Below are 26,694 nucleotides of genomic sequence, written 5' to 3' on the forward strand. Positions count from 1 at the left end.
TGCCACCACCCCTGGGTGTAACCTTTGTGTCTGGCTTAGTACATTCATGGGGTCCACTTATTGGTCCTCAGTTGTAAGCCTTACAGTCCCTATGACCGACGGGCGAGTGAATTTTGAAAGGGATGGCCACCTTCGAGATGGAGGGCGGCTGGGTGGGGGGGGTGGGGGGGGGGGGTGGAGGGGTCAGACGCACACATTGTTTTGGTTATTGTGCTCACTTTATAGTAGCATTACTTGCCACATTGCCGTTGAGTACACGTCCTGACAGACAAGTTCACACACTGGTCAAATGCCGTGGTTAGGTAATACAGGGGCCTCGGCCGTCACCTTCATGTCCTGGAATGTCAGAGGGCTCAATAATACCCGCAAAAGGCGGCAGGTGATCCACTATCTCATGCGACATAAGGTTGACATAGCATACTTACAAGAGACACATCTCCTCATTACTGATTCAGCCGGTTTTGGCACCAGCTGGGGGCCGCACAGGTTTTTTGCCAATTACAGCAACTACGCTAGGGTCACAGCTATATTGGTCCACCGGAGAGCACCTTTTACACTTACAGATGTGACCCGAGACCCAGGGGGTAGATAAGTGATGATCACGGGTATCCTACATTGCCACAAAGTCACCTTGGTTAATTTTTATGCTCCCAATGTAGATGCCCCTGATTTTTTCCATGACCTGAACACACGGGTCACAAAACTAGGCCCCCATGCACTACTCATGGGAGGAGATCTCAACGTATTAATACACCCCATCCTAGACAGCACCTCCAAGGCGCCGGACGGCAAGCAACGCGCACGGCGAGCATTGAGGGACCTCTGTGAACAACACACTTTAATTGACATTTGGCGGCAGCGTAACCCCGCCCTTACCGCCTACACCCATTACTCTGGCCCACACGGCACCTGGTCAAGGATAGATTACTGGCTGATCTCTACCGCAGTTGCAGACTGGTTTGACTCCCATACCACTCTCACGATAGTTTTACATTTAAGGCTGCCACGTCCAGAGGGGTACGAGAAACAGTGGCGCTTCCCTGGTAGAGCCCTCCAAGATGACCTGTTCAAGGCTGTGGTCAGGGAAGCGATAGAGGACTATTTTGAGCTTAACACCGGCTCGGTGGACACCGCTGCGGTTCTGTGGGAAGGTTTTAAAGCCGTTATCAGGGGAGTGTGCATCTCCAAGCAGGCCGGGGTACTTAGAGATCTTTGACAGACGATGACCCGCATCGAGCAAGAAATAGCTGCAATAGACTCCCAACTTGCGACACTCCCAGACACAGCTGATCAGGCTGCGAGACTTGCCCTATTGGCTGAATATAGGGACACAGCGGATCGCAAGATTTAATATATGGGGAAATATCACACGGCCAGACAATATGGGGAGGGTGAGTGGCCCGGCAGAGTCCTTGCGCAAATGCTGAGACCACCTTACAGCAAAAACTATATCACTGAATTACACTCCGCAAATGGCACCACTCTCACTTCCACGGTGACTATCCGGGATGAGTTCCTAGATTACTTATACTACGCTTTACACGTCTAGAGCCAACCCTGACAATACGGCACAGACTATCTAGACGAAATCGCACTGGTGTTTTTGGAGAAACATATGCTTGACTTCATGGCAGCGCCAATCTCCGTTGCTGATGTTCTACTTGCCATAGACTCCATGCGGGGCTCTACTGCCCCGGGATTAGACTGATTCACCGGGGACTTCTATAAAGAATTCAATGATATTTTAGCCCCCCAATTAATTGAGGTGTATGCAGAGGCCTTGGAAAAACAAAGCCTCCCCCCCATGATGCGTGAAGCTGTGATTCTTCTTCTTCCGAAGCCGGGTAAAGATCCTAAACAGTGCGGTTCTTACCGACCGCTGTCCCTACTGAACTGGGACTACAAAATACTGGTGAAAGTGCTCGCCAACAAGCTTTCACAGCTGATGGAGTACATCATCTCCCCAATGCAGTCTGGCTTTGTACCCAAACGCTCCACATCCTTGAACCTCCGAACAATGTTCACTGTGCTGCACAGAATCCAACCGGAGGTTCCTGCAGCAGCTGTGTTGCTTGACGCTGAAAAAGCGTTTGACTCTTTGGAATGGCCATTCCTTGTGGTAGTAATGCAGCGCATGGGCCTACCCTACAGTTTCATCGCAATTGTTTCTTTACTATACAGCGGCCCTCGGCCTGACTATGCTTGAATGGTACTCTGTCCAAGCCGTTTCGTTTATACTGCGGGACTAGACAGGGTTGCCCCCTATCCCCCCTACTATTCATTTTAGCGTTGGACCCACTAGTCAGGCATTTCCAAGAACGCCATCTGCCTAGAGGGCTACAATTCAAAACGGGCTCGCTCTTAGCTTCCCAATACGCGGATGATACCATCCTGTATGTCTGGGAGCCCCACCTAAACCTGGCTCCTCTAATTCGTGAAATTATCCGATTTGGCAGATTCTCGGGGCTGGGCATCAATTGGCACAAATCTATTATATTGCCGGTAACGGAGAGCACAGTCAGATGGGGCTGCGAATTCCCTCTTGAATGGTGCCAAGACTCGGTGAAATATCTCAGCATCCACATCCACCTGGACACCACTCAGATCATACGCTCAAACTATGGGCAGACCTTTCAAAAGATAGAAGAACAGGTGGAAAGATGGCTGAGACTACCCTTGTCACTAGCTGGTAGGGTAGCCATATTAAAAATGGTGGTTCTTGCCAAATTGTTATATCTATTTAATAATATCCCTGTACCCCTGTCGGACAATTTCTTTCGCACTCTAAAGTTGCTTATGATCTGACTGGTATGGGGTGGCAGACGTCCTCGAGTTCGCTGGTCCATACTGACCCTGCCTTATGACAGAGGAGGTTTTAATGTCCCAGACTTCCAACTGTATTACTTGGTGGCGCAGTGCCACTACGCGCACGCCTGGTTTCACCCAGACGCACGTATCCCGTTTCTGAGACCAGAGGCAGACCTAGTTCTTCCGGACAAACTGAGCAAGGTGCTGCCGAGTGATTTCCCACGGGACAAGCGGGATATCCAGACAGTGTGAACGACTGCTTGGGCCTGGGATAAACTGCGAAGGCACGTGGGAGCCACATCTTTATACTCCTCCGCCCTGCCTTTGCCCAATACCAGATGGTTCCCACTCACTGGAGAGCGAATAGTACAGCGCACATTAGCAACAACAGACATAGCTAAGCTAGGTGATCTGTTCCCCGGGGGGCATGTTTTCACAATAGACTAAGACGACAGATTCCTGGATTGCAGTTTTATGACCCGCTTCATAATGTGCAGAATGAAAGCTGCCTTGCGTGTGGAGTTTCCCTCTTTCCCGGTTGAGCCGGACTCATTCCCCCCGCTTAGCTTGGTCCTGGAGAGCACAAGTGGCGCACGCCTAATTTCTAAAATGTACAAGTCCTGCGCCCAGGTCCTTCCTGTAGAGGACTACAAGATCAGACAGGAATGGGAAATACTGTGGATGTGGGTGGGGCGATCACAGACGACCAATGGAAGAAGTGTTGTATGGTCACCTGGGACATCTCGCTTAACAGCCACCATAAGTTGCTACATTTTAAATTTCTCCACCGTGCTTATTCCACACCAGCCATGGCCCACAAGATTGATGCTACTAAACCTCACAATTGCTTGAAATGCACCTCCCCACATGCTGGTTTTCCTCATCTGGCTTGGTCCTGTCCTCGTTTACAGACCTACTGGGTGGAGGTACATGAGACACTGGGGAAAATCATTGGGATTCCACTTGTCCCACTTCCTAAAATTGCCCTCCTGGGTTATACAGTTCAGATTCCCAAGAAAGTTAGGAGGTTGGCATCCCTGGGGCTGTTGCTGGCGAAGAGGGAGGTGGCCATCCACTGGGGCAGGAAAACGGCCCCCAAGCTACAAGACTGGCTGCGTAGCTTAGTGTACTGCGACACTAATGCAGCTATATGCCAGTTTGATGCCACCGACATCCCGTCCTAAAGACATATGGGGACCGCTGAGAGCACACCTGGCCACGGCCAAGCAAGCTTCCACCTCACAGGCAGACAATGGCATAGTGCCGGAGGGTGTGGGCTGAGGTGGGTGCTGCACACTGTCGCACGGCACAACGTGGCGGAAACTCGCTGTGAGGCTGCGGCTCAGAGTGTTCACAGGAAATCGACTGCTTAAAGTTTTACAGTTCGGGATGGGGAGGTGGGTGGGTGGGGTCAGGATCCGGTGACCATTGTGTGTTGCCACTGTATGGGTCAATATTTTGCCCACTATTACATCACAAACTGTCAGGTACGATTTGTTTATGGTTGTGCAAAAACCATATGCAATGTGAATTGTCTCCTCTATTTGGAAAATAAAATGTTATAATTAAAAAAAAAACAATACAAACAAAAAAAAAAAGAAAACTGTAGTCCGCTGTCTGCTTTGCAGCCATGAATGCGTATTGTATTTATGTCACAGATCACGATCAGTTGCACCATTGGACATTGAGGTACTGATGGACCCCTTAAAGGCCCATTGGTACTGTTGTCCCCAGCGTATTCCATTGCTTTGGCTTCAAGTGAAACGGATACCAGCTCTGCGGAAAACTTACAGGATGCAGTCCCTCCCTCAGAGGCTGCTGTGGAAACTGGATGGAATCACCTTTGTTATGTTATGCTATTGAGTTTTGTAACGCGCACAGCTACTCCTAGGAGTGTCCCGGCGCGACCCTGTAGGGTTCCAGAGAAAAAGCAGTTAGAACAAGAAAGTTTTGAGTTGTTTCTTAAACTGACTTAGCTCTTTGATAGCACGCAGAGAGACAGGCAGCGAATTCCAGGCCGTCGCAGCCCTGACAGCAAGTGATCTACCCCCCATTCTTTGGAGGCGCACCCGAGGAATCTGCGCAAGCAGCTGAGAGGACGATCTCAGATGCCTAGTAGGCAAATAGAAAGCAAATCGTTTTCTGAGATAAGGTGGACCTCCAACGTAAAGAGCGCGATGAGCTATGACCAAGCCTTGAACTCAACCCGCTTCCTCACCGGGAGCCAGTGTAACATGCGCAGATGATGCTCAGTCCTCATCCTAGCCGGAATGTTCAGCACCAACCGGGCTGCCGCGTTCTGGACCACCTGTAGCTTTTTAAAAATATAGTCAGGAAGGCCCAGATACAGCCCATTAGCATAGTCGACCCGGGAGAGGATCAAAGCCCGAACCACTGTTTCCTTCGCTGATCTTGGCAATAGTGGAAGAAATTTCTTGAGAGACTTTAGTATCCCAAAACAGCTCCCCGACAGTTTTTAAATCTGAGTTAAAAAGGACAGCTGCTCATCAAACCGGACCCCCAAGTTTTTGACTGGGAGGCCTGAACACGAAGGCAAGGGAAAGTCAGATGGCCAGAGTGATTCCCTAAAACGAGGGGAAAAGTTGCCAAAGAGGAGGATTTCAGTCTTTGCCTCGTTGCATTTTAGTTGAGCCGCCGAGAGCCATTGAAAAACGGCTGTCAGACACTCCTGCACCCTTACGGTGGAGAAATCCGATTTGCCCCAGGTGAACAAAAGCTGGGTGTTGTCGGCATAAGCAACGATCTTGGCACCTCGTTCCTCCGCCAGATGGTCCAATGGAGTGACGTATATATTAAACAGCAGGGGGCTCAAAGAGGACCCCTGTGGAACTCCCGTGGTGACCAACTGCGGGGGAGACGAGAAAGGCGGTAGCCAGACCTGTTGCGACCGTCCCGTAAGAAAGGATTCCAACCACTTCCAGGCTCGTCCAGTAATACCAATGTCCGCTAGTCAGGCCAGGAGCACAGCATGAGGGACAGTGTCGAACGCTGCAGACAGATCCAGCATTATGAGGGCTGCACTACCGCCTGAGTCAAAACAGTTGTGAATTGCTTGCGAGACCTCGAGCAGGGCGGACTAGGTGCAGTAGGCAGCTCTGAAACCTGATTGGGCTGGATGCAATAGACTGAACCCCTCCACAAAGTCAGTGAGCTGTTTGTTGACAGCCTTTTCGCAAATTTTTGCGAGACAGGGGAGTAGAGAAATAGGGCGATAATTTCCTGGGTTCCCCGGGTCGAGCGATGGCTTTTTTAGTAATGGGAGGATTGTTGCCTGTTTCCACTCCAGAGGGACAACTGCCTCTTTAAGGGAGAGGTTAATAAGTGTATTAACCTCATTATTGACCACTTCAGCAGTAGAGGCCAGTAATCTGGCTGTACACGGGTCCGTAGGGGACCCCGATTTCATAGATTTCAAAATTTTCAGGGCAAAGGCTGGCAGCGTAGAGGCCACTATTGGGGGCACATCCAGATGAAGGCTCTGACCAACAAACGTCGCCTGAATGGCCCGTATCTTATCAATGAAGTAGTTAGACAATTTTTCGCACCAGGCAGTAGAGACAGGGAGTTTAGTAGTCATAGCCTTGGGGGCCATGAAACTCTGGACAATAGAGAATATCTCTCTAGAGTTATTACTAGCGGACTCAATTCGTTCAGCGTAATAGAGACTTTTGGCATTTCTAATGGACAGATAGTACACCTTCTGGGGTTCTCTGAGGGTCTTTTTAGCCTCCGGGCAAAAGTCAACGCGCCAACCACGTTCAAGCTTTTTGCAATGTTGTTTAAGCATTTTTAATTTGGCTGAGAACCGTGGTTTAGAGGGGGAATTCCTAGTACGACGGCGGCATGAGGGGGGAGAGAGAGTAACCACTGCCTGCTCAATCCAGTCTGTAAAGCAGGCCAAGGCCCCTCTCAAGTCAGCAGGAAGAGCGGTCCTAGAAGTTTGTAAGAGATCCTTGAAGGCAGCCGGATTGATTTTAGCGGTAGCGGGGCTAGAATTGGCCTGATGATCCGCGGCCTCCTCTCCCACTAGCCATGTGAAACAAGAGAGAAAGTGATCTGACCAGGGGACTGGAAGAGGATTTTCAATACAGATAGGGAAGTTGGAGCAAATGGGGTACAGGATATGGCCCCCGCAGTGAGTCGGGAGACTGACCCATTGAGTGAGCTGGGCTGGATTCAAGGAGTCTAAGAGAGACTGAGTGATTCCCAAATCCGTCTGATCCAGATGGATATTAAGGTCTCCCAGAAAGAGATATTGGGAAAAGCGCAGGGCTCGAGGAACGATAACCTCCTCAAGACCGCTAAGAAAGGTGCCCGCAAAGACGGGCGGCCTATACACCAGCGTCCCCCCAACGTAGAATGGGCCGAAAAAGCAATGGTAAAATCCAAGAATTTGCCCTGCCCCAATACAATGTTAGATCCTTGAGTGACCTCCGAAACATCCCTATACACAATAGCAACACCACCCCCCTGCCACAAGGGCGGTCCGCTCGTGAGATTCGGAAGCCCACTGGAATAGCCATCTGAACAGTAGGGTTGGAGGAATCATTCAGCCAGGTCTCAGTGATGAACAGAAGGTCGAGATGTTGATCCAGGATAAGATCGGAGATATCCTGGTAGTGTCTCACCAATGACCGACTGTTGATCAGCCCGGCTCTAATGGTAGGGCGGATTTTAGTTTTAGGCGGGGGCGCATGCACGAGCTCCGACGTTTCCGAGACGGAGCCCAGGTGGAAATGGCACTCCGGGTAAACTAATAACCGAGCGCAGCCGACATCCCAGCTGGAAATTGCTGTACATTTGCCAGGTCTAAATGATAACAAATCCCCACGACTATACCCCTTTTGGGCCACCAACGGCAAAGGCCTGCGGACATCATGCCTGGCACTGGACGCTTTCGGGACGCTGATGGGCGTCCGACCAGCGTGCATCTAAGTAGTCCCGTGTGCCCGAGAGCTAGACCGCTACTGAGCAAAAGATGGCGGCTCTCAACGGCACCACGGGAGAGCAGGAAATGAAATAATCGCGTGCCCCAGCAGGAGTGTCCCCAGTAAAATAAGGAGCAGCCAGTTAGCTTCTAACATTCATAAAATGATTCTCCTTCGATTTTAAAGTGCGAGTGTGTGGCCCAATTAAAACATGTGCAAAATAAGCAGAAAGCGCAACAAACATGTAGCAGCAAGAGCGGAACCTTCAAGCGATGCGCGTCCGACCAGCGCACATCTAAGTAGTCCCGTGTGCCCGAGAGCTAGACCGCCACTGAGCAAAAGATGGCGGCTCTCGACGGCACCACGGGAGAGCAGGAAATGAAATAATCGCGTGCCCCAGCAGGAGTGTCCCCAGTAAAATAAGGAGCAGCCAGTTAGCTTCTAACATTCATAAAATGATTCTCCTTCGATTTGAGGACTTAGGGAGTCAAACACTATAATTACTTTCAACTGCTTTTTATGAATATTTTTAAAGGGAACCTTGTTTCTAGATGATTTTATAAAAGTGGTTTTAGACCTTTTTAGTTAGAATTTTATTATGGCATGCTGCCTTTTTATATATCGACCCTTAGTACGAGGAGTGGGAGTTATGCGTCTGGGATAGGCCCATGTAGTGTAGCTGCACATTTACTTACACTGTCCTCTTTTTGCACAATAACATTACTGCTGTGACCTTCCACACATATTCACATGTGACAAAATGTGGATTTGTTTCTCTGAAACTACTTCTGTTTACACATCTGGCTTCGCATAACATTATCACGATGCCTCAAACACCAAGTACAAGCCACAAGGTACAAATGTCGTTCTATCTTTATCCACAGGGCATCAGGGCTATCTACATACCATAACATTACTAATCTATACGCACATCACAAGGATGCTTTTTATTATAAATATTAAGCATCTCAGAGGATTAGTAGTGGAGGCACTTCAGATGGCACCAAAGGTCCCTGCATCCAGAGACTTTACCATGCAAGCAGTCTGATATCTCCATAAGGGGTGTCCAGTTCATGACCAAGACAGGGTCTTACATTCTTTCCTGACCGGTAATTGGGTCATCCTTTGGGGGTATTCTTGGCTTTATACCTACATACAGTTTAGACACACACACAGAGTAGGGTTTGCATAGTAGGAGTACGTCTGATTACTACTGTGTTTTACATGCCTGTACATTTACACTCATTAAGCACCCTGGTAGAACTATGTCTACTATTTACTCTTTTAGTGCTTGTAATCACTTTCATCTGCTTTTGTCTACTGGTTATCACAGCACATGTATTTTAAGATTAACGTTGGTTTACTAAATATATTGAAAAAATCCCACTCTGTATTCTCTGTATATTTCTCTGACAACAAGTAAGCACGAGTGTCTGAGCGAGAGGGTTCTTTCTGTTATCACGATCCCTGAGGGGTCAAGGCTTTCATGTACAGTGGCTGCCAGTAACCATTTGCTCCCTGTTTTGGGTTAGGGAGGCTTTTAGTGGTACTGTGAGCTAGCTGCTCTCTAGCCCAACATATCCTGCGGGTGCCTGGAATCAGTCTAGACACCTCACCCAAACTTTATGTTGTCCAACAAACACGCAGATCCCACAGATTAGTGGGAACTACACGACATGGCAAGCTATAGAAGACAGGAGGGCAGCAAAAATGAAACTTACAAAGGCCAAATCAGAGAGGCTGCAGGAGTCGTACAAGCAAAGTATTTAGAAGCAAAAAGAGAATTTAAAAGAACGGGAAGAGCAGACAAGGGGGCGTAAATGGACAACATTGTCAGCCAAGCAGAGGAGGCAGTCAGTAGAGGATCTTCAAGACCACGAGGTTATTTTGGAGTAAATCTCCTGTAACATACACCACCTCAATCATGAACAAGCAGGGCGAACTACTCGCATCAGGAACAGGAAGCAAGTTTGGCTGAGCACTTCAAAAATGTCTTGAATAGACCAGTACCTACAAGCAATGTGTACATCCAAGAATCAAAGACAGACTTGGATGTGAACGCTACCTAACAAAGAAAGCTTAAATTGTGACTGTCATCTGATCCTTCAAGAATGGAAAAGCTTCTGGACAAGATAACCTGAATGGTCAAATGTTCAAAGCAGACCCTGGACTATCAGCCAAGATCCCCCAACCACTGTTTTTATCGATTTAGGCCGGAGAGAATAGTACTATGCAACTGGAACCAAGGCCTAATCGTCAAGATTTCAAAGAAAGGAGCATTAACTAATTGTAACAACTGGTTTAAAATCACACTTTTGTCAAACCCAAGTAAAATCCTGGCCAAAATCATTATACACTGCATCTTTCATGTAGAGGATAAGCAGTTGAGAAAAGAAAAGGCTGGGTTCCGCAAGGGTTGTGGGTGTGACAATAAGATCTTTACCCTATGCAAAATCACAGAGCTGCATGTGGTGTAACAGAGATACCTACACAGCAACTTTATTGATTTTGAAAAATCCTTTGACAGCATTCACCATGCCAGATTATGGCGTGAACCTAGAGCCTAGAGTATAGCACAGCAGATAGTTATCCTCATCAAGAGTTTCTATGACAATTTTACCTCCAAGGTGTGAGACAGTGAGTACAGCTTCAAATTCAAGACCACTGTGAGACAGGGATGCGTGATATCCATTTTTCTTTTCAACTTATTCTTTGACTGAATGATGTAACGCACAACAGAATACCAAAGCCAGAGTCATCAGATGGTCACATTCGCTACACTGGATGAACTTGACTATGTGGATGACCTACTGTTGGTCTCACACACATCCCAGAGGGATTTCCAAAAGATCCTGCTGCTCCTCCCAATCTTCACCCAGTCCTAGCCCTTCAGAATAAGGAACAGTACTCAACATGGAGCCCAATGGCTCCATCGGCGCTGGTCTTGACATCAATGGACCCCCAGCTGGCTCAGTGTCGTCTGGAATGATAATTGTGGAAATTTTGAGATTTTAACTCTTTTCCATAAGGCTCCTTCTTATATTAGAATAGAAGGGAACTAAATAACATTACTATAATGTTTAATGATGTAAATATCACAAAGAAATTGTTATGTAAATGGTAGTGACACTAAATGCTGTATCAAAATATATGGTTATGATATTCAATTGTCTTTGCAGAACCTACTATTTGGAGGTGGAACTCCTGAGGAAGGCAGTAGTCTGCCGAAACGCGCGTTGAGAGACAACTTGGAAACCACCCGAAAATTATATGTTCAAATGAAATCTTTTCTATACCCTGTATAGCTGACTAAAAATTTGTACTGTTATCAAGAGAACTGAATTTGGAAATATCAATCTAACTAGTATGAATGCTTGAAGGATGATTGAAGTTAGTATGCTGTATAAATGAAAGCCCTGTGCAGATCTATAAATACCATATTTATGAATACTTTAAAAATTATCATACATAATAAAATAAATGTTTTTGTATTTTTCTAAATATTAGTGTCACTACTTTTATTTGACATATTCTGATTTTTCTATAAAGTTTCCCTAGATTATTTACAGATTGTGGAAACACCGCCAGTGGGTGCCGTCGACGTTGAGGGTCTGGGTATTAGACATGGAGCCAGGGAAGGTCAAAGTGGTATTACAGGCGCCAGTCTGGATTCAGGAACAGATCCAAGAGGAGCCCATGGTGCTGGGGCCAGAGCTGAAGGCGCGGAACCCACAGCGTCTTCTTTCGCTGAGCCTGCGGGGCCACCCAAATATGGTGTACATGGTGTTGTAGAATTCCTTTAACTGGACAGGGGTCGTTGTCAGCCCTGGAAAGGGAGGGAAGCGCGGAGTTGACCTGCTCTGCAATGTGGGCCTCAAACGGAAGACTCCTTTGTCTCATCAGGAGACAGACGGGGGCGAAGTCGAAGCATGCTTCGACTTCATGTGCTTTTTATGGTGCTTCTTACCTGACCTCGATGGGTTCAAGTCGGAGTAAGAAGACTTCGATCCCCCAGAGCAGTGGTCAGACTTGCCTCCCGACTGAGGCCGGGAACGGGGGCAAAATCGACGTGACGCTGGCCGCAAGCAGCTGTAGGGACTGCTCCCTAAAAGCTTTTGGTGACATGGCCCAGCCGTCGGAGCTCGACTTTGGGTCGTGGTCGTGCTCCAGGCACGAAAGACATACCAGATGCGGTCAGTGACCGACATGGCACGGTGATGGGCGCTGCATGGTTTGAACCCTGAGGTCTTCTTACAGGACATCCTACACACCAAAAAGTTTGACAAAGTCAAAAAGGGTCGGTCGAAAAATGATAGGGGTAGCTCTCTCCGACTGATCTGCACTGCCTAGAGCAAAAAGAAAAGAACCGACAGCGCGTTGGGGAGGAGCCTATAAAGTCGACGTGGACGTCACGATGACGACAAAACAAGACGCCTACGATGTCATGCGGAGACGACCAATACCACCTATTGCTTGCAGGGGTACTGGTACCAAAAATCTTACAGATCCACCTTAATGCCTGGAAGTTCACAGGTAATGAATCTGCGGCTAGATGTCTATCAGATAACTGGAAATGATTCGCCACCACCACTAACCACAGGTAGCGTCACTGGGGCAGCAGGACCAGCATTGAATGTACGTAACCTGCAAGTTCATGGACACCATGCAGTTCCTTAGATCCAGGGCTGAAAGAATCCGGACCCCAGTCAACATCTTGAATTTGTCCTTCTAAGGAGTATAAGGTCCAGAGTCAGTCCTCCATCCTTTATGGGCACAAAAAATAATGGAAACCATTCTTCACCTCCAGAACTCTCTCTATAGGCCCTTTGGTCAGTTCCGACTGAACTTCCTACACAAGGATGGAGGAGTGATTTACTGAAGTCTGAACAAAAACAGATGCAAGAAGAGGGGGAGTGGATGTGATAGGGAAGGCGTAACCGTGGTGAACAAGACAGCACCCATTGATCCAGAATTAAAGCACGACACCTGGGTAGGAAAAAAACGATTCTTCTAAAATCAGATCACACATGACCGTGGGAGTGGGAATCTAAGCGACTGATCCGCAGACAAGGCACTGGAAAAGAAAAGCAAGTGCACGTTGGTATTCTCAGCCTCTGCTACTATCCTATCCTATTGAGTTGCAAAAGGGCAGTGTTGTCTGTTGCATGAGTGGTGATGATTGTCTTTGGTGATATAGAGGCCTCAGCAGCGTGTCAAGCCAACCTAGAGGAGTTTTATATTTGATAACAAGGGGTGTAACCTTATCTTCTCACATCAGCGCTGAATTGTTAAGTTAATTAGTAAAGATTTTTAACTCCACCTTAGACCCTATCCTGCATGACCTACCCTGCACCCTATTGGGTGAGGCACAAAAGACTAATGAGACATTTAACACTTGGATCGTCACTGTTCTTGACTCAGCCATTCCAGCTGTAATGATAGGTTCCTACTGCAGACTCCCCCCAGCACCGTGGCATTCACAGGAGTTGGCAGCAGCCAAACGCTCTTGCAAAGAAACTGAAGGAAAACATATGCTCCTGACAATGAGGCACAATAAAATGAAGAGCTAAAGAGAACAACTGAAATCAGCTTCCACTAATAAAAATGCCAGAGTTTTTTTTTTAGAAATCCCTAAACAAGGTAGCAGGGCCGCATGACTGCGCAAAATACGCCTGTACCAATTCACGTTAAGAAAATCCACATATAAGGGTTTCTCCAAAAAGAAGGAGTAGCCACTTTACACTCCGAAAGGGAAAGCAATGCTCCCAACAATAATTTGCAGAGAGTTTTCATAAACTGCTGGATACATTGTGAAGACACAAAAATATAGACACATTAGTTATGCTGGATTCTTTTGGGATTTAAATGATTATACTTTCTGGTGCTCAGGAGATCTTGCAATTTATTTTTTACATCATTAAAGATGTTTGTAGCCCTTGCTGTAATTTGTGTGATTTTTATAATTTGCATACCATTTATCAATCATTCCCAAACCAGACAGCTTAGGAAGAAAGGTTTCAGCTGCTTTTAATTTCTAACTAGACAAATTCTTATTTGTTCTCCAGGCTAGAAACTACTTCCTTACATGTCTCATCAATAAATCTGACGGCTCTTCTGGCTTGCCTTCATCCCTAACAGAACTGAACGATATATCTCCTGTTCTGCAATTGATGTTAATCATTAAGTCTGACTCCCCAGATGACCCTTGTCCAAGAAGGATTCTTCATCCATTGGCACAGTCTGTTCTCCTATGTATGAGTAATTATGACGTCTTTTAAGTCTAGTAATTTGCCAGCAAAAGGAAACATGCATGTGGTGTTCAGTTGCTCCCCCCCCCCAAAAAAAAAAAAAAACCTGAATCAACTCTCCTGATGCAGTAAATTACTGCTTTATCTCTCTTCTTCATTTTAGTGCTAAGGTGGCAGAGAGGTTAGTAAACATGCAATTATCCCAGTTTATGTCCAAGAATTGTCTGCTCAATCATAGAAAATCAGTTGTTCACCCTTTTTATTGCACTGCAGCCGCTCTCTTAGCAGCCCAAAAGGAGTCCTGGAAGAAGCAGGACCAAGGACACCTGGCAGCGCGTATTCTTCTTGAGGTTTTCGCCACTTGTGAAAGTCTGCCATCCAGTTCTGGTAGAGAGGCTGATGAGTGTCGGGGTTTGGATTGAAATGCTTAAGTACCTTCCTGAAAGTTTAAACCAAACAGTGATCATACCTTCATTTAGATCCACCACCAAAATTGTCTTAAGCGGCGTACCACGAGGGTCATCCCTGAGCCCCACCTTATTTCATTATTTATATGGCTGAAAAAGTTAATCCAAGACTTCCATCCATCTTGTATGTCCTTTGCAGATGACAAACATGTAATTTTAAGACACAAAGGTCAAACTGACATTGCTTGTGCCAGTTTTCAACAAGACTGAAGGTGGTTAAAGACTGGATGGCATCCAGTTGTTTAAAACTCGATTCTGAGAAAATGTAACTATTAATACTTGATGAATCGTCTTTCTGTTTTACTCCATATTGGTGGCCAGATTTGCTTGGTCAGTAATCAACTCAAGTTCAGACTGTAAGAAACCTAGGGATAACTTGGGGTACAAACTATTCCTTTTACCAACACATTGAGAACGTATCTACCACCTGTATTCATTATAAAAATATGAAGAAAAACTTGTTTATATCAAAATCTATGTGTATGTGGACAATTTAAGCTCTAGGACCCAGACTAGAATTTGTCAATGCCCTCGTTCTGTGCCTGCCAGCCTATTCACTCCAAATACTTCAACTTCTACCGAATTGCACTGCTCATTTTTTTGGATTGCTATGCCATGCACAGATCTTCTACTATCTCATTACACTGGCTGATTATTGTTTTCAAAAGCCTCTGTATTAGCTGTAAAGCACTACATGACCCTTGTCCTGTTTTCATTAAACGCATGTCCTTTCTATATATAAACCCACAAGCATGCTGCAATCTGCTTATGAGAATCCACAAGACAAGGAAGGTTTGTCAAGGGGGCATATACTTTGTTTCCCAAGCTGCCTCTCTTTGGAACACTTTTCCATTAAATGTAAGACAACAGACACATTTAGCTTTAGGAAACTCCACAAAACATGGTTATTTACATTATAAATGCTTTGGCGGACTAGTGCGTTCTTCAGTGAGAGGACACAGTTGGGTAATTGTACGCTTTAGAGAACTTTAAATAAATCAATAAATATTCTGTGAATTTTCGATATTGTTGATGGAACTAACAGGTTAGAGAGAGCAAACCTAAAGAGTATGGCTGTCTCTGAAACGTTCCAGTACAGAATCTGCCTTTTCACTTTAGAGCCTGGAACCGTGAAATAGCATATCTATAAGTAATGGCTGCATTTCAAAGGAAAATCCTGTGGCACACACGCAGGTGCGATGCCTAATCATGACTGTTGCCCATGGGACGGTCCATATAGTCTGTCGGGTCCAGGGTGGATCTCAACACCGAATATGCAGCATCCTGTCAGTATTGGATTGTCTGAGCAAAAGCATTCCTGAATTGGTCAGGGATAGCCAGTATGATCACACAGCCATATTCCACATGGCTTATGTGTAACTTCCCAGGCAGACTTTGCTTCGGGGACCTCAGTGCCAAAGTAGCAAAGGAAAAGACTCTTCTGCCAAATGCATCAATGCGCTTCAACGTCAAACCATCAGGAGCAGGGTATTGAGTCAAAACATCCAGATTTACAGGGGCAGGCCTACAACGTCTATTTACTGGGCAACTTACGGTGGGAGTTGACCATGACTCAGACTAGATTGCCATCAAGGTTTCCATCAAAGCCTCATTAAAAGCAGTAAGGGTATTGAAGTAGAAGGCCCAGGTTGGAAGATTTCTGTCATGCTTGTCTTTATAGGAGGTAGCTGTAGGTCTAACAGTTCAGCTACTCTGCAGACTACTACTGTAGAAGAAGCAATCCCTTCAGTGACGGACTAGTGATAGGGAGTACAGCTGGGTCTCTATTATCCTGGTCACTAGGCCACTCGCATTTTGCAGATTGCAAATCTAAGTATAGGACAACTACAGAGTAATCAAAAAGGAGAGATTCTGTGCCTCCTTCTCTTTGTAGTGTGTAACATTTTTGAGCTCTTGAACTGCGAAGATGAGAGTCCTTTAATCAAAAAGGAAATGAGATACTTGGGTGTAAAATTGTACAAGAGGTTGATAAAATAAAAGGAGTAAATCTGGATATCGTTTAAAGAGAGTGTGTTTGAATGAAGAAGAGCTGGGCAGATTTACCGTTAACTATCTTTGGGAGGCTGAATTTAATAAAGATGATAATTTTGCCCAAAATAACCTTTCTACTCAGCACAATTCCTCTGCATTTTGATAAATCTCAGTTAGTCAGAGTTCAGCAGGCCATTAATTCGTTCATCTTTGCTTCTAAGGGTGTGTGAATCTTTTGGAAGAAGCTACGGTGAAAAACAAGAGAAGGGGGGTCTAGCCTTGCCAGACATCCAATATTAAGAGTGGGCCTTTCAGCTCTCACATTCTAGAATGTTGTTTAATCCCCAGATAGCTCGTATCTGGGGGTTCTGATGAAGGTGATGTTAAAGGGAGGCAAATTAAGCACTGCTCATTTCTTGTTTAAGTTCAGTGACCCGAAGTACTTCAAAAAGATCAAGCTGAAAGTACTACAGGCCCTTGTGAAAAAATGGTTTAGAATAAGGTGCCTTGTAGGTTTCAGCTACTATTCCAAACTGGCCCAAGTATGGAACTCCCCAGGGACCCCGGACTGTCTTAAGGACAAGTTAGCTCTCCCTCTAAGAGAAGCTGGAGTTTGTAGCTGGGGAGCGCTCACCCAAAATGACACATTTCTACCTTGGGCAGAACTGAACCTAAGTATGGGAGGGAAATTGTGAAGATTTAAATACATTCACTTGAAAAGTTGGGAGTATAGTTGCAGTTTCCCACTGGACAATGGACATACCTTGGAAGACCAATTGCTGGGAAAACCTCCGGGAATAAGGAAGTTTCCACGTGGTACTGGGCTGTTCAGGACGCTATTGATGGAGAGTTTATCCTGGCTGAGGATCTGTGGGGCGAGTACTTGCAGAGGGAGCAACTGCAGCATACATGGCAAGTATCAATGCGCACTTTATTCTCGACAGTAAAACCTGCTTGGTTAAGATGGAACCATTTTTTTCACTCAATAGAGCCTACATAACCCCGGAAAAGTTGTTTAAAATGGCGAAAGATTACGTCAAATGCAAGAAGTGTGGTCTAGCACGCGCCTCCAATATCCACATGTTTTACCAGAGCCCAGCCTTAACAAACTTTTGGGAGGAAGTTGGTAAGATAATCTCAAACTTGTTGGGGGCCAACATCAAGGTAAGCCTCTTTCTGGTTATATTTGGAGTAGAAGAGGCCATGCAGGGCCCGGCAAGAAAGATCCTGTTTTATGCTACAAGGGAAATCTGCCGTACGTGGGTGAGGGATACCCCTCCATCGCACCGTGAGGGGCTTGACTCCCTGTTCTGTGTATCTAAAACAGATTTATTAAGGATTCCTGCAAGCAATAGCAGGGAGAAGCTTTGGAGCTTCTTATCAACGTGGTCGCAGCAATCGAGGGTCACAAGAATACACCTAAAAATCTCTTAGAGCTGCATGGGTTACCCTCCTTGTTTCGCCTCGGTTATACACAGTTCTGGGTTATCTGGAGAAAGTTGAGAGCGACTTACTCCTTGGGGGGCAGTGGCTATCCTATCCATCGCCTGATGATGTGAGGGTAGTTTTTCTCTTGACACACTCTATTCGGTTTACGGGCGAAGAGTGGGTGTACTGCAGTCTGGTGGTGAATGAGGACCAAAAAAAAATTCTAGGCTACAATAATACTGGCTTCGAGGGAAAGGCTGGGGATCATCCAAACTGAGGGCTGTGCCTTGTTAATCTCATAGAAGGACATAAACTTAGCGTGGGCTGATGACAGCTCAGGACCAGAAATGGGCTTCAGAGTTGGATCTGGTGCAGGCACCACTGGAGTAGATGCACGCGCTGGGTGTTCTGAACCAATGAGGCCTCTGGTGACGGAGTAGAGGCAAAGGCTGGTGGCACCAGGGAACCGGCACAGGACCAATGGGGTTGGTTGTTGCTGGGATCAGACCTTCAAGCCGGGATCAAACTGTGGGCACCCGTGACTTAGTGTGGTCTAAATGTAAGGCAGTCCAGATGGAGCAATCATATTCTAAAAAGCTGCAGCAGAGCTATCTATCTCATAGCAGAGCTAGCTATCTATCTGCGGAAGGGTAAATGACGGTCCTAGGAATTGCAAACAGGCTCAAAGTTGGACAATGGTAGCAGAATCCAGACCCTGGTGTGCCGACTGCACAATTTCCCTGAGAGCAGGAGTGGTGGGATTGTGGATTGTCCTGTTATTTGACTTCATCTCAGACTTTCCCAGAAGAAAATGACTTGGTGCAGGACTGGAACCTGGATCAGGCAAGCTGTTTGATGCACAACCTACTTCACTTTGTGTACAGCAACATATAGCTTTGAGCACTAGTTGCATGACTGAGTCATAGCTGACAGCGCAGGCATTAAGACATCAAGCATCGTTGACCAACATCTGCTTCATAGTACAGTTTGAGGCCTGTGGTTTTTGGAAAGGCCATTTCAGTGGCAAACTGTCCTTATGGTGAAAAATGCAATTTTTTATGTCTGTGGTCACTGATGAATTTTGGAGCACAGATAGAAAAGAAGGATCATGGAATGCTTGAATTAAATGTCAGCCACTGGTAATTACTCAGGGCTGCATCCCAGTCTATCGTTATTTTGCACACCATGCCACCTTAGTTGCAACCAGCCATATGCAAATCAGTCATACAAACCAGCATTACATGTATAAATATCATTACATTCAGCCACATTAAAATTGACTGGACATAGGGAGAAAATAGAAGACTGTGGACACCAGCAACAGCTTGACGGTCACATTGGAACATCTTGCTTATAGGTTTCTCGTGAAAACTATAGGTCCCCCAAAGCCACTTTTGGGACTTGTTTGGGAAATAAATTGCAAGAAGTAAAATAAAACAAATTAATTCATTTTAGGATTACTCTGAAGATTTCAGATCTGACGCAGGAACAGTCATGCAAGTATACATGAGATGGGGCAGTCCATGACTACTCCTGCTCTAAGGTTGTTCTGTTGGATTTGCTGCAGGAGTAAACATGATTAATCTGTGCATTAGTAAATAAAAATATATATATTTTCTTCTCCAAAGGAAAAATACTTTTTTCTCTGTTGAGAAAACATTTCCCCTAGACCTCCATGAAATACTGTGGTGTCCCCTTTCAGACCTTAACGAATGGCTATGCAAATGGGATTGTGAATTTTCATCCCTACCATCTTATGTCCTAATATTAAAGGAAATTAATTTGGATAATAGGCACAGTTTATCTCTAAATGCATTCTGTACATGGAACATATTTACAAAACAAACTTAAATACTTTAACAATGTGCATGTGGTTCTTCAAGCTGAAAATGTGCAACACAAAATAAGATGGAACATCTTATGGCACATGTATTGAATTGAAGGCTGTGCTAATAAATAAACACAACCAACACATAAAACAGTTAAGAAACACAAATTTCATTACTATAACCATTTTCTACAAGATTTATACGCTGAATAATTCTTGAAACAGAGGAATTGCACTTCTCGGAATACAATGTAAAAACAAACCTACAGTGAAACGAAACTGTAAAGAAATAAATGTGTGACAACGTTTTATTAACATTGTGAGTTCTGTCCTTTTAATGAAAGATTTATGATTGTACCAATACTGTTATTGATTACTTTTGTCAAAATACAAACTGATAGACTAAATTATAACACATACAAAAAAAAAACCAAGATATCACCGGACATGATTAATAAAACTGGGGACATGAAAAATTAATAACAATTAACAATAATTTAGCCCTGGGAATATACCTTGAGTTAAATTCTCACTCAAATGTACACCGTGTTATTAATTCAAACAATTTACAAAGCTGTACTATAAACACATTAAAGGCACGAATACAGGCAGTGTTTTATTATACATATCTGTCCGCACGTGGTAGTGTCAAGTTAGATCTGCACTGGAGCAGGTTTCTTCAACACATTCATAAAAACAAAGCCAGGGATAACAGGGATTGTAAGACCCTTCAAATTTCACCAGTATCTGATATTTGCTATTACCAGACTTTAATTTTCACTTCTTTTTATTCCACTTCAGCAACTTTTTACTTTACATTTAATGTATGCAGAAATATACAATGATGTCAAAATTGTCTTAATGAATTTATAAATGGTAATGTTGGCTGTACTTAAGTCACTAGAACAATCATACAGGATATAATACAATTTACATAACCGTTAAAAAGTACACCTAGAGAAATCTACAATATTCCATACTTTACAGCGGATTCTCACCTTCACTCACCTGTGGCAGGAAGAGTATTATCTATATTCAAGTTTATTTTGGGTGCACTTAGTAAAAACAAGTGCAAACTAGGTAACTTCAAGTCTTTAATTTCAGCGTGCATTTTTTCCATCTCATTTATGCTACTATAACTTATGGAAATTTCCTTTCCAGTACTCTTCTTGCAATAGCTTTAGAAACTGGTTGGACGATACTTGAGGTCTCCTCAAAACTTGCACAAGAAAATGTATTTTATATTCAGCTTGTGTACAGCCAGAACACAAGAACAGTCACTCACTGTCGGTCTCAAAATCAGAGTCTGACCACTCCACAGCAGCAAGCAGCCCCTTCCTTTGTGCATACTCAATAATGGCCATGTAACAAAAATAATATTGGTCCCATGTTTGAATACTGAAAGCCCTTTGAGTTCTCATTCTCTTCACTGTCTGGTTGACATTCACAGTGCCAATGTTCTCAAGTCTCGAGAGACATATATCCAATGTGCAAAAAGTACCTGTAGAAGAATTAATTCGATGCCAAAAGTTAAATCTTCAAATTGTGTTTCTTTTATGATGTAAAAGTGACAGAATATATCTAATACATTATGTAAACTTGAACAAACTCATGAAAAAACAAACAAGGCAACTATAAATAGCAATCACAAATCTTCTGAGAGCATTAACATTCAATTAATAAAAAAACATTATAAAAAATGCATATTTAATACGTTCTAAATAAAAATGATGAAGACAAGATAACCATCCACTAATAGTTAGTGTGGTCTGCTAAACCTGCACAGTAAATGCATCTTTATCAAATGCTTTCCATATTTTTTAAACGTGGTTAGGGAGAAACTCCGTGAATTATACCAGTGTTCCAGAGTATACATTTTAGCAGGCATATATCAGCTAAACTTGAAAGTCGGCTGGCAGGACTGACTTTCAATTTGCTGTTAAGTCAGATCATGCTAGGAGCAGTGTAATAAAAAACGTTAACCTTGAATCTGTGAATTCTACAATTATGACAATACAAATAAATGAATACAACTAAAAATTGCTTGCCAACATTTGAGCAAATGGCTGCAGGACCAAAATATATTCATCCAGCTTCTAAACTGTATGCTCAATCATCTGGGGCAAGAATCTGTAACACTATTAGCTTTGTTTAGATATGTAGGGGTATTATCATCTAGATACATGTTGTCATAAGCACCCTGCGCAAATTGCTTCCTAGAATAAAGGTGAAGTTAATAACAGTTCAATCCAACATACCTATTTCCATTCGTTTCTGTATTTGAATTTGATCCTGTACACAGGAGTAGAAATGTGCAAGAATTTTGTAAATGTATTGTGTAGACTTTGAAGACACTGAACTAGATCGGCTGAGTTGGCAATGTTGGGGTCCATGAGAAATCAGAGCACACCTAGTAATTGTAAATATGAAAACTGAAACCACATTTTATCCATTTGATCAGCAAGCAGTTAACTTGGAGAAATTCTTCAATTGAACAAAATGAAATGTTGGAATTAAAATTTTTTTTAAAAAAAGTAGCTTGTTCTCTGACTTGGGTCCTGATTTAGAATTCAGCGGGCAGGTTACTCTGTCACAAACGTGACCGATATCCCATCCACCACTTTTGTGATGGAGTAACCGGTCTGTCGAACTGTAAATTAAACCCTAAGGTAGCCAGACATCTTTTTTTGTTTAAATTTAGGTATAACATTTCGCACATAATTGCAGGGTTACACATTCGTACTATATATGCAAACATTGGATACAGATTATAGAACTGCTGTGCCAGTATTGCACAATGCAAACATTTCAAATTATAAACAACATTGTTTATTAACAATATATGCCCTTATGCCCTGTAAGTTAGATGAACAGACCCTCTGTGTAAGTTGCCAGTGCATGCATGATTCGTTGCAGTGTACTGTGTAGTGGATTACCTATCGGGGCGCTAGTATATATGCGAGGAGGGGGACTGAACTATAGCCTAACTTTGTCAGGGCCGGGGTGTAAGACCACTGGACAATTGTGTCTGTGAGTGAGAATGAGTGAAGGCTCACAAGGTCAGGGTGATAGAGCGATCAGACACAGCTATCTTGGTTAGAATTGAGTAAGGGGAAATCCGTAGAGGAATGTTGGCATGGGGGATCAGTTCTGTGTGAAGGAGCAGTTGTGTACGTGTTGGTGGAGTTTAGACTATATATGTTAAGTATTTCTGCTAGTCTGGGGGGTTAGAGCCTATAGCACATGTGTGAGTGGTATCCTGTAGCTGTGAGTGTTCTGCCATCAACGCTTTCTTAAGATTTGCAAGCCAAGTGTGTGTACATGGGGGTTTGTTTTGATTTCCATGTCCTGACCAATCTTGGTCAGTCCGAGCGCCAAATCCATAAATGTGTTAATATTTTTCCTCCTGGTGGTGCGTTTGGTAATTCCCAGTAGGAAATGCAGTCCCTGCGCTGTCAGCGCGGTCTCGGTCGCCTCAGACAAAGTGGCTGTCACCACATTCCAGTATGTTTTTATATTTGGACAGTGCCACACCATTTGTAGAAACGAGGCCTCAGTGCCACGGCACTGAGGACAAATAGCACAGGAACCCTTGTACAATCTGGCTAGTCCGTGTGGGGTTAAGTAGGTAGGATGTAAATAGTTAAATTGTGTGAATTTGGTTTGAGCATTGACTGATATTATTTGGGGATTTGTTAGTCCCTGTGCCCATTGTTTGTTAGTTAGTGTGGTTTCAAGTGCGGTATCCCATTAGTCCCTTAATGGGGACATAAGGCTTGCAGTGTCCGGTTTGAGTGAGCTATATAGCACAGTGACTGCTCTCCTGCCCGTGCCGTGTGTCAGTAGCGTTTGGAGCACGTCAGAGATTTTTGGCTCGGTTTGCCTAGTACCCCATGTCTGAAGCAACTGTTGTGTTAGTGATGCTTATAGTAGGAATGATCCAGGGGATATTCTACAGTCATCTACAAGTGTTGTAAATTCACGGAGTGTGGAATCAGGAAATAGGTCCTCCCAGGTCACGAGTTCTGCAGTGTGCTATTACGCCAGTTCTAGATGACGGAAACCTGCTTGTGAGTTGGGAATCACCCCTATAGGTAGGCCTGGAACATTGCGTGGGGGTGAGCGCATGGTTCGTACATATCGGATCTAGCAGCTGCGCGCTGTGGACACTAAAATATTGCCAGGGTGCTTTATCATTGCGTTTGACCTGGCCAGCCACTCCAGTAATGTCGTCTGACTGTTGTGTGGTGACCATTATCCCAGTTCGGAGATGTTATGACTTGATAACCACCTTATTGACCATTGCAGCTGTGCCGCCGCATAGTATTCCTCATAATTCGGTGCACCCAATCCCCCCTCTGTGATTGGGGCATAGAGCTTCGTGAGGGCTACTTGAGCTCTAGACCTACCCCAGATCAAGGAAGTTAGGATTGATCTCAATTTCCGAAACAGTTTCTTCGGCAATGGAAATGGTAGGGTCGCTAAATAATATAACAATCAAGGGAGTAGTAGCATTTTGGATATAGCTATTCGTCCCATTGGTGAGAGAGGTAGCTCCGTCCAGAAGGAGATGGAAGAGCGAGTCCTGGTAACTGCCCTCCCCAGGTTGCCCTCTATGACGTCCGCTTGTGAGTGATATATTTGCACCCCCCAGGTACTTAAAAGACTCAAATGTCCTGGTGAGAAGTGCCTGTGGGAAAGCTATTGGTTGTTCCAGGGACTGCGGGACCATCGGGAACAGGAGGGACGTTTCCCTGTTTACTTTGAGTACAGAGGCACGCCCGAAAGATTCCAATAATGCCATCAGGTTGTCTAGTACCACGTGTTGGTCTCGAATGAAGATTAATGCATCGTCCACATACAATCAGATTATGTGCCATTGGTTATGCTCTTTGATGCCCCAGTCCATTACACGGTTCCGCAGAGCGCATGCCAGGGGTTCCATCGCCAGGGCGAAAAAAATGGGTGAAAGGGGGCAGCCCTGTCTGGTGCCGTGCTCGATGTGGAATGAATCTGGAAAAAAAGGACGTTTTTTACTCTGGCCTGTGGTGCACTGTATAACAATCCAAGCTATTTCAAGAACTTAGGGCCAATGCCACACCCTCCTAGTAACATGCCCAGATATTCCCAGCCCAAGGTGTCAAATGCCTTCTCTATGTCAAAAGAGGCTATCCATGACAGTTCCCCTGATGTGTGTACCAAGTCTAGTAATCGGAAAAGGCGCCGTAAATTGAGACTAGTGTTTCTGCCAGGTATGAATCCATTTTGGTCCAGATGTACCAACAATTATGTGAACTCCGTCAGTCTGTTGGCTAGAACCCTGCCCCGTATATTGTAGTCTGTTTTCATGGACAGTGGGTGATAGGATCCCATTTGTTGTGGATCCCTGCCCGGCTTCAGGAGTACCACCAATACAGTTTCTTGCATCGAGGTTGGTAGTGTGCCCCTCTTGTATGAACCCAGATATACACGATAGAGGTGTGGAGTTATTTGTGTGTTTCAAGTGACATAAAACTCCATAGGCCAACCATCTGCCCCCGAGTCTTCCCTTTCGCCAGCTGCTGTATTGCCTCCATTATTTTATCAGCTGTGATGGAGGCTTCTAGAGTTTTATATTAGTTGGGTGGGATTTGGCGGATTGTAATTTGATCTAAGAATGCCAGTGCATCTGTCCCCGTTCTTGGCGAGGGGGGCTATATAGGGATGCGTAATATTGTTGAAAGGCCAAGTTTATCTCAGCTTGTGTATTAACCAGGTGGCCCTCCGAACTATAGATGGTGTTAATTGGTGTATGGGTTGTGTCTCTCTTTAGCAACCAGTCCGGCGTCCTGCCAGCCTTGTCATCCTCCGCATGGTTTTTCACCAGGTATCTCTTGTAATCCAATGCACCTAGCTTGTCCAGTGTCTCGTTACGGTAAAAACTGGCTTGGGCTAGTTTGGGTGCTGCCTGTGGGTTTGTAGGAAATTGCTGTTGATAACTCCTTGTTTCCTCCGCCAGGCCCTCCAACTCCTTCATAAGTGTCATCCGTGCCCTGTATACCGTTTTTATCATGTGTCCCCTGAAGACCACTTTGAAGGCGTCCCACTCTATACAGACAATAGAGGCCGTACCTTCATTGCCTGAGAAATATGTTGTGACTGATTGTATGAGCGAGTCTCGCATTTGTGCATCTTTGAGCGCTTCCAAGGAAAGGCACAAGTTGGGATGTTAGCTTGGATTGGTCCACAGGTCAATCGTTTTTGCAGAGGATTGTGGTCTGATAGTGTGCGGGAGGTATTCAGCATGTGATACCATTGGAAGGGCATCTGATGAGCAATATGTCAGGATTATTCTAGTGTGCAAATCGTGACAACTGGAATAATTAGAATACTCGATAAGTATGGGGCGCAGTTTGCATCACACAAATGTGTTCTGGAGGACAAATCCTGTAAATGTTTTGAGAGGATAATAGATTGCGTGCCCTGCACTGGTGTATGTGAGCGATCCAGTGCTATGGTGGGAGTGCAATTAAAGTCCACACCCCAGAATGTGGGTACATTGGGATTTTGCAGTAACGCCAGCATGAGTGTTTGCAAAAACTGGCCCTGACCTGAATTTGGGGGGTATAATGATATTAGTGCTATTGGTTGACCATTTAGTACCCATTCAGTGTGGGTAGACTGTATCTCAAGTGGTGTCCCTGGTGCCACCCATATCAAGGTTCCTCTAGCATAACTCGAGTATGTGGTTCCTACTACCATGCCTCTCTATCTTTTGCTCATGGATGTGATTGTCTGTGTAGTCAAGTGCAAAAGTGACCCCTTTTCTCCTTAGAAACTGATATATACAACAGCGTTTTGCGCAGCTGCCAACTCACATACATTGCAAGTTAGGAGTGTAGTATTGTCAAGTCATGTGGCCATCTGCAATAAGAAGTGCGGGTTTGTGAGTCTATGTCCCACCTCCGTAGTAGTGCATCCACTGAGCGTGTGCG

The 26,694-nt window shown here is 44.8% G+C and overlaps 1 protein-coding gene across 2 annotated transcripts in view; it reads right to left on the reverse strand.

Moving 5' to 3' along the window:
- Positions 1-20,026: 20,026 nt before the first annotated feature.
- The window catches only part of LOC146866579 (tyrosine-protein phosphatase non-receptor type 9-like), a 998,267-nt gene continuing 991,599 nt past the window's right edge, over positions 20,027-26,694 (reverse strand). The window contains exons 13-14 of one of the 2 annotated variants that reach the window (XR_014971897.1): positions 21,979-22,130; positions 20,027-21,221 (exon numbers count right to left, since the gene is read on the reverse strand). Coding sequence is in view for 1 of the 2 variants with exons in the window: in XM_085636628.1 (XP_085492754.1) it covers positions 20,998-21,221 (224 nt within the window). In the remaining variant the exon portion in view is untranslated. The remainder of the gene's footprint in view (positions 21,222-21,978; positions 22,131-26,694) is intronic. The other variant, XM_085636628.1, reaches the window with a different exon arrangement.

The sequence above is a fragment of the Triturus cristatus genome, chromosome 2_1 (assembly GCF_964204655.1).
Source record: "Triturus cristatus chromosome 2_1, aTriCri1.1, whole genome shotgun sequence".
Classification (NCBI taxonomy): domain Eukaryota; kingdom Metazoa; phylum Chordata; class Amphibia; order Caudata; family Salamandridae; genus Triturus; species Triturus cristatus.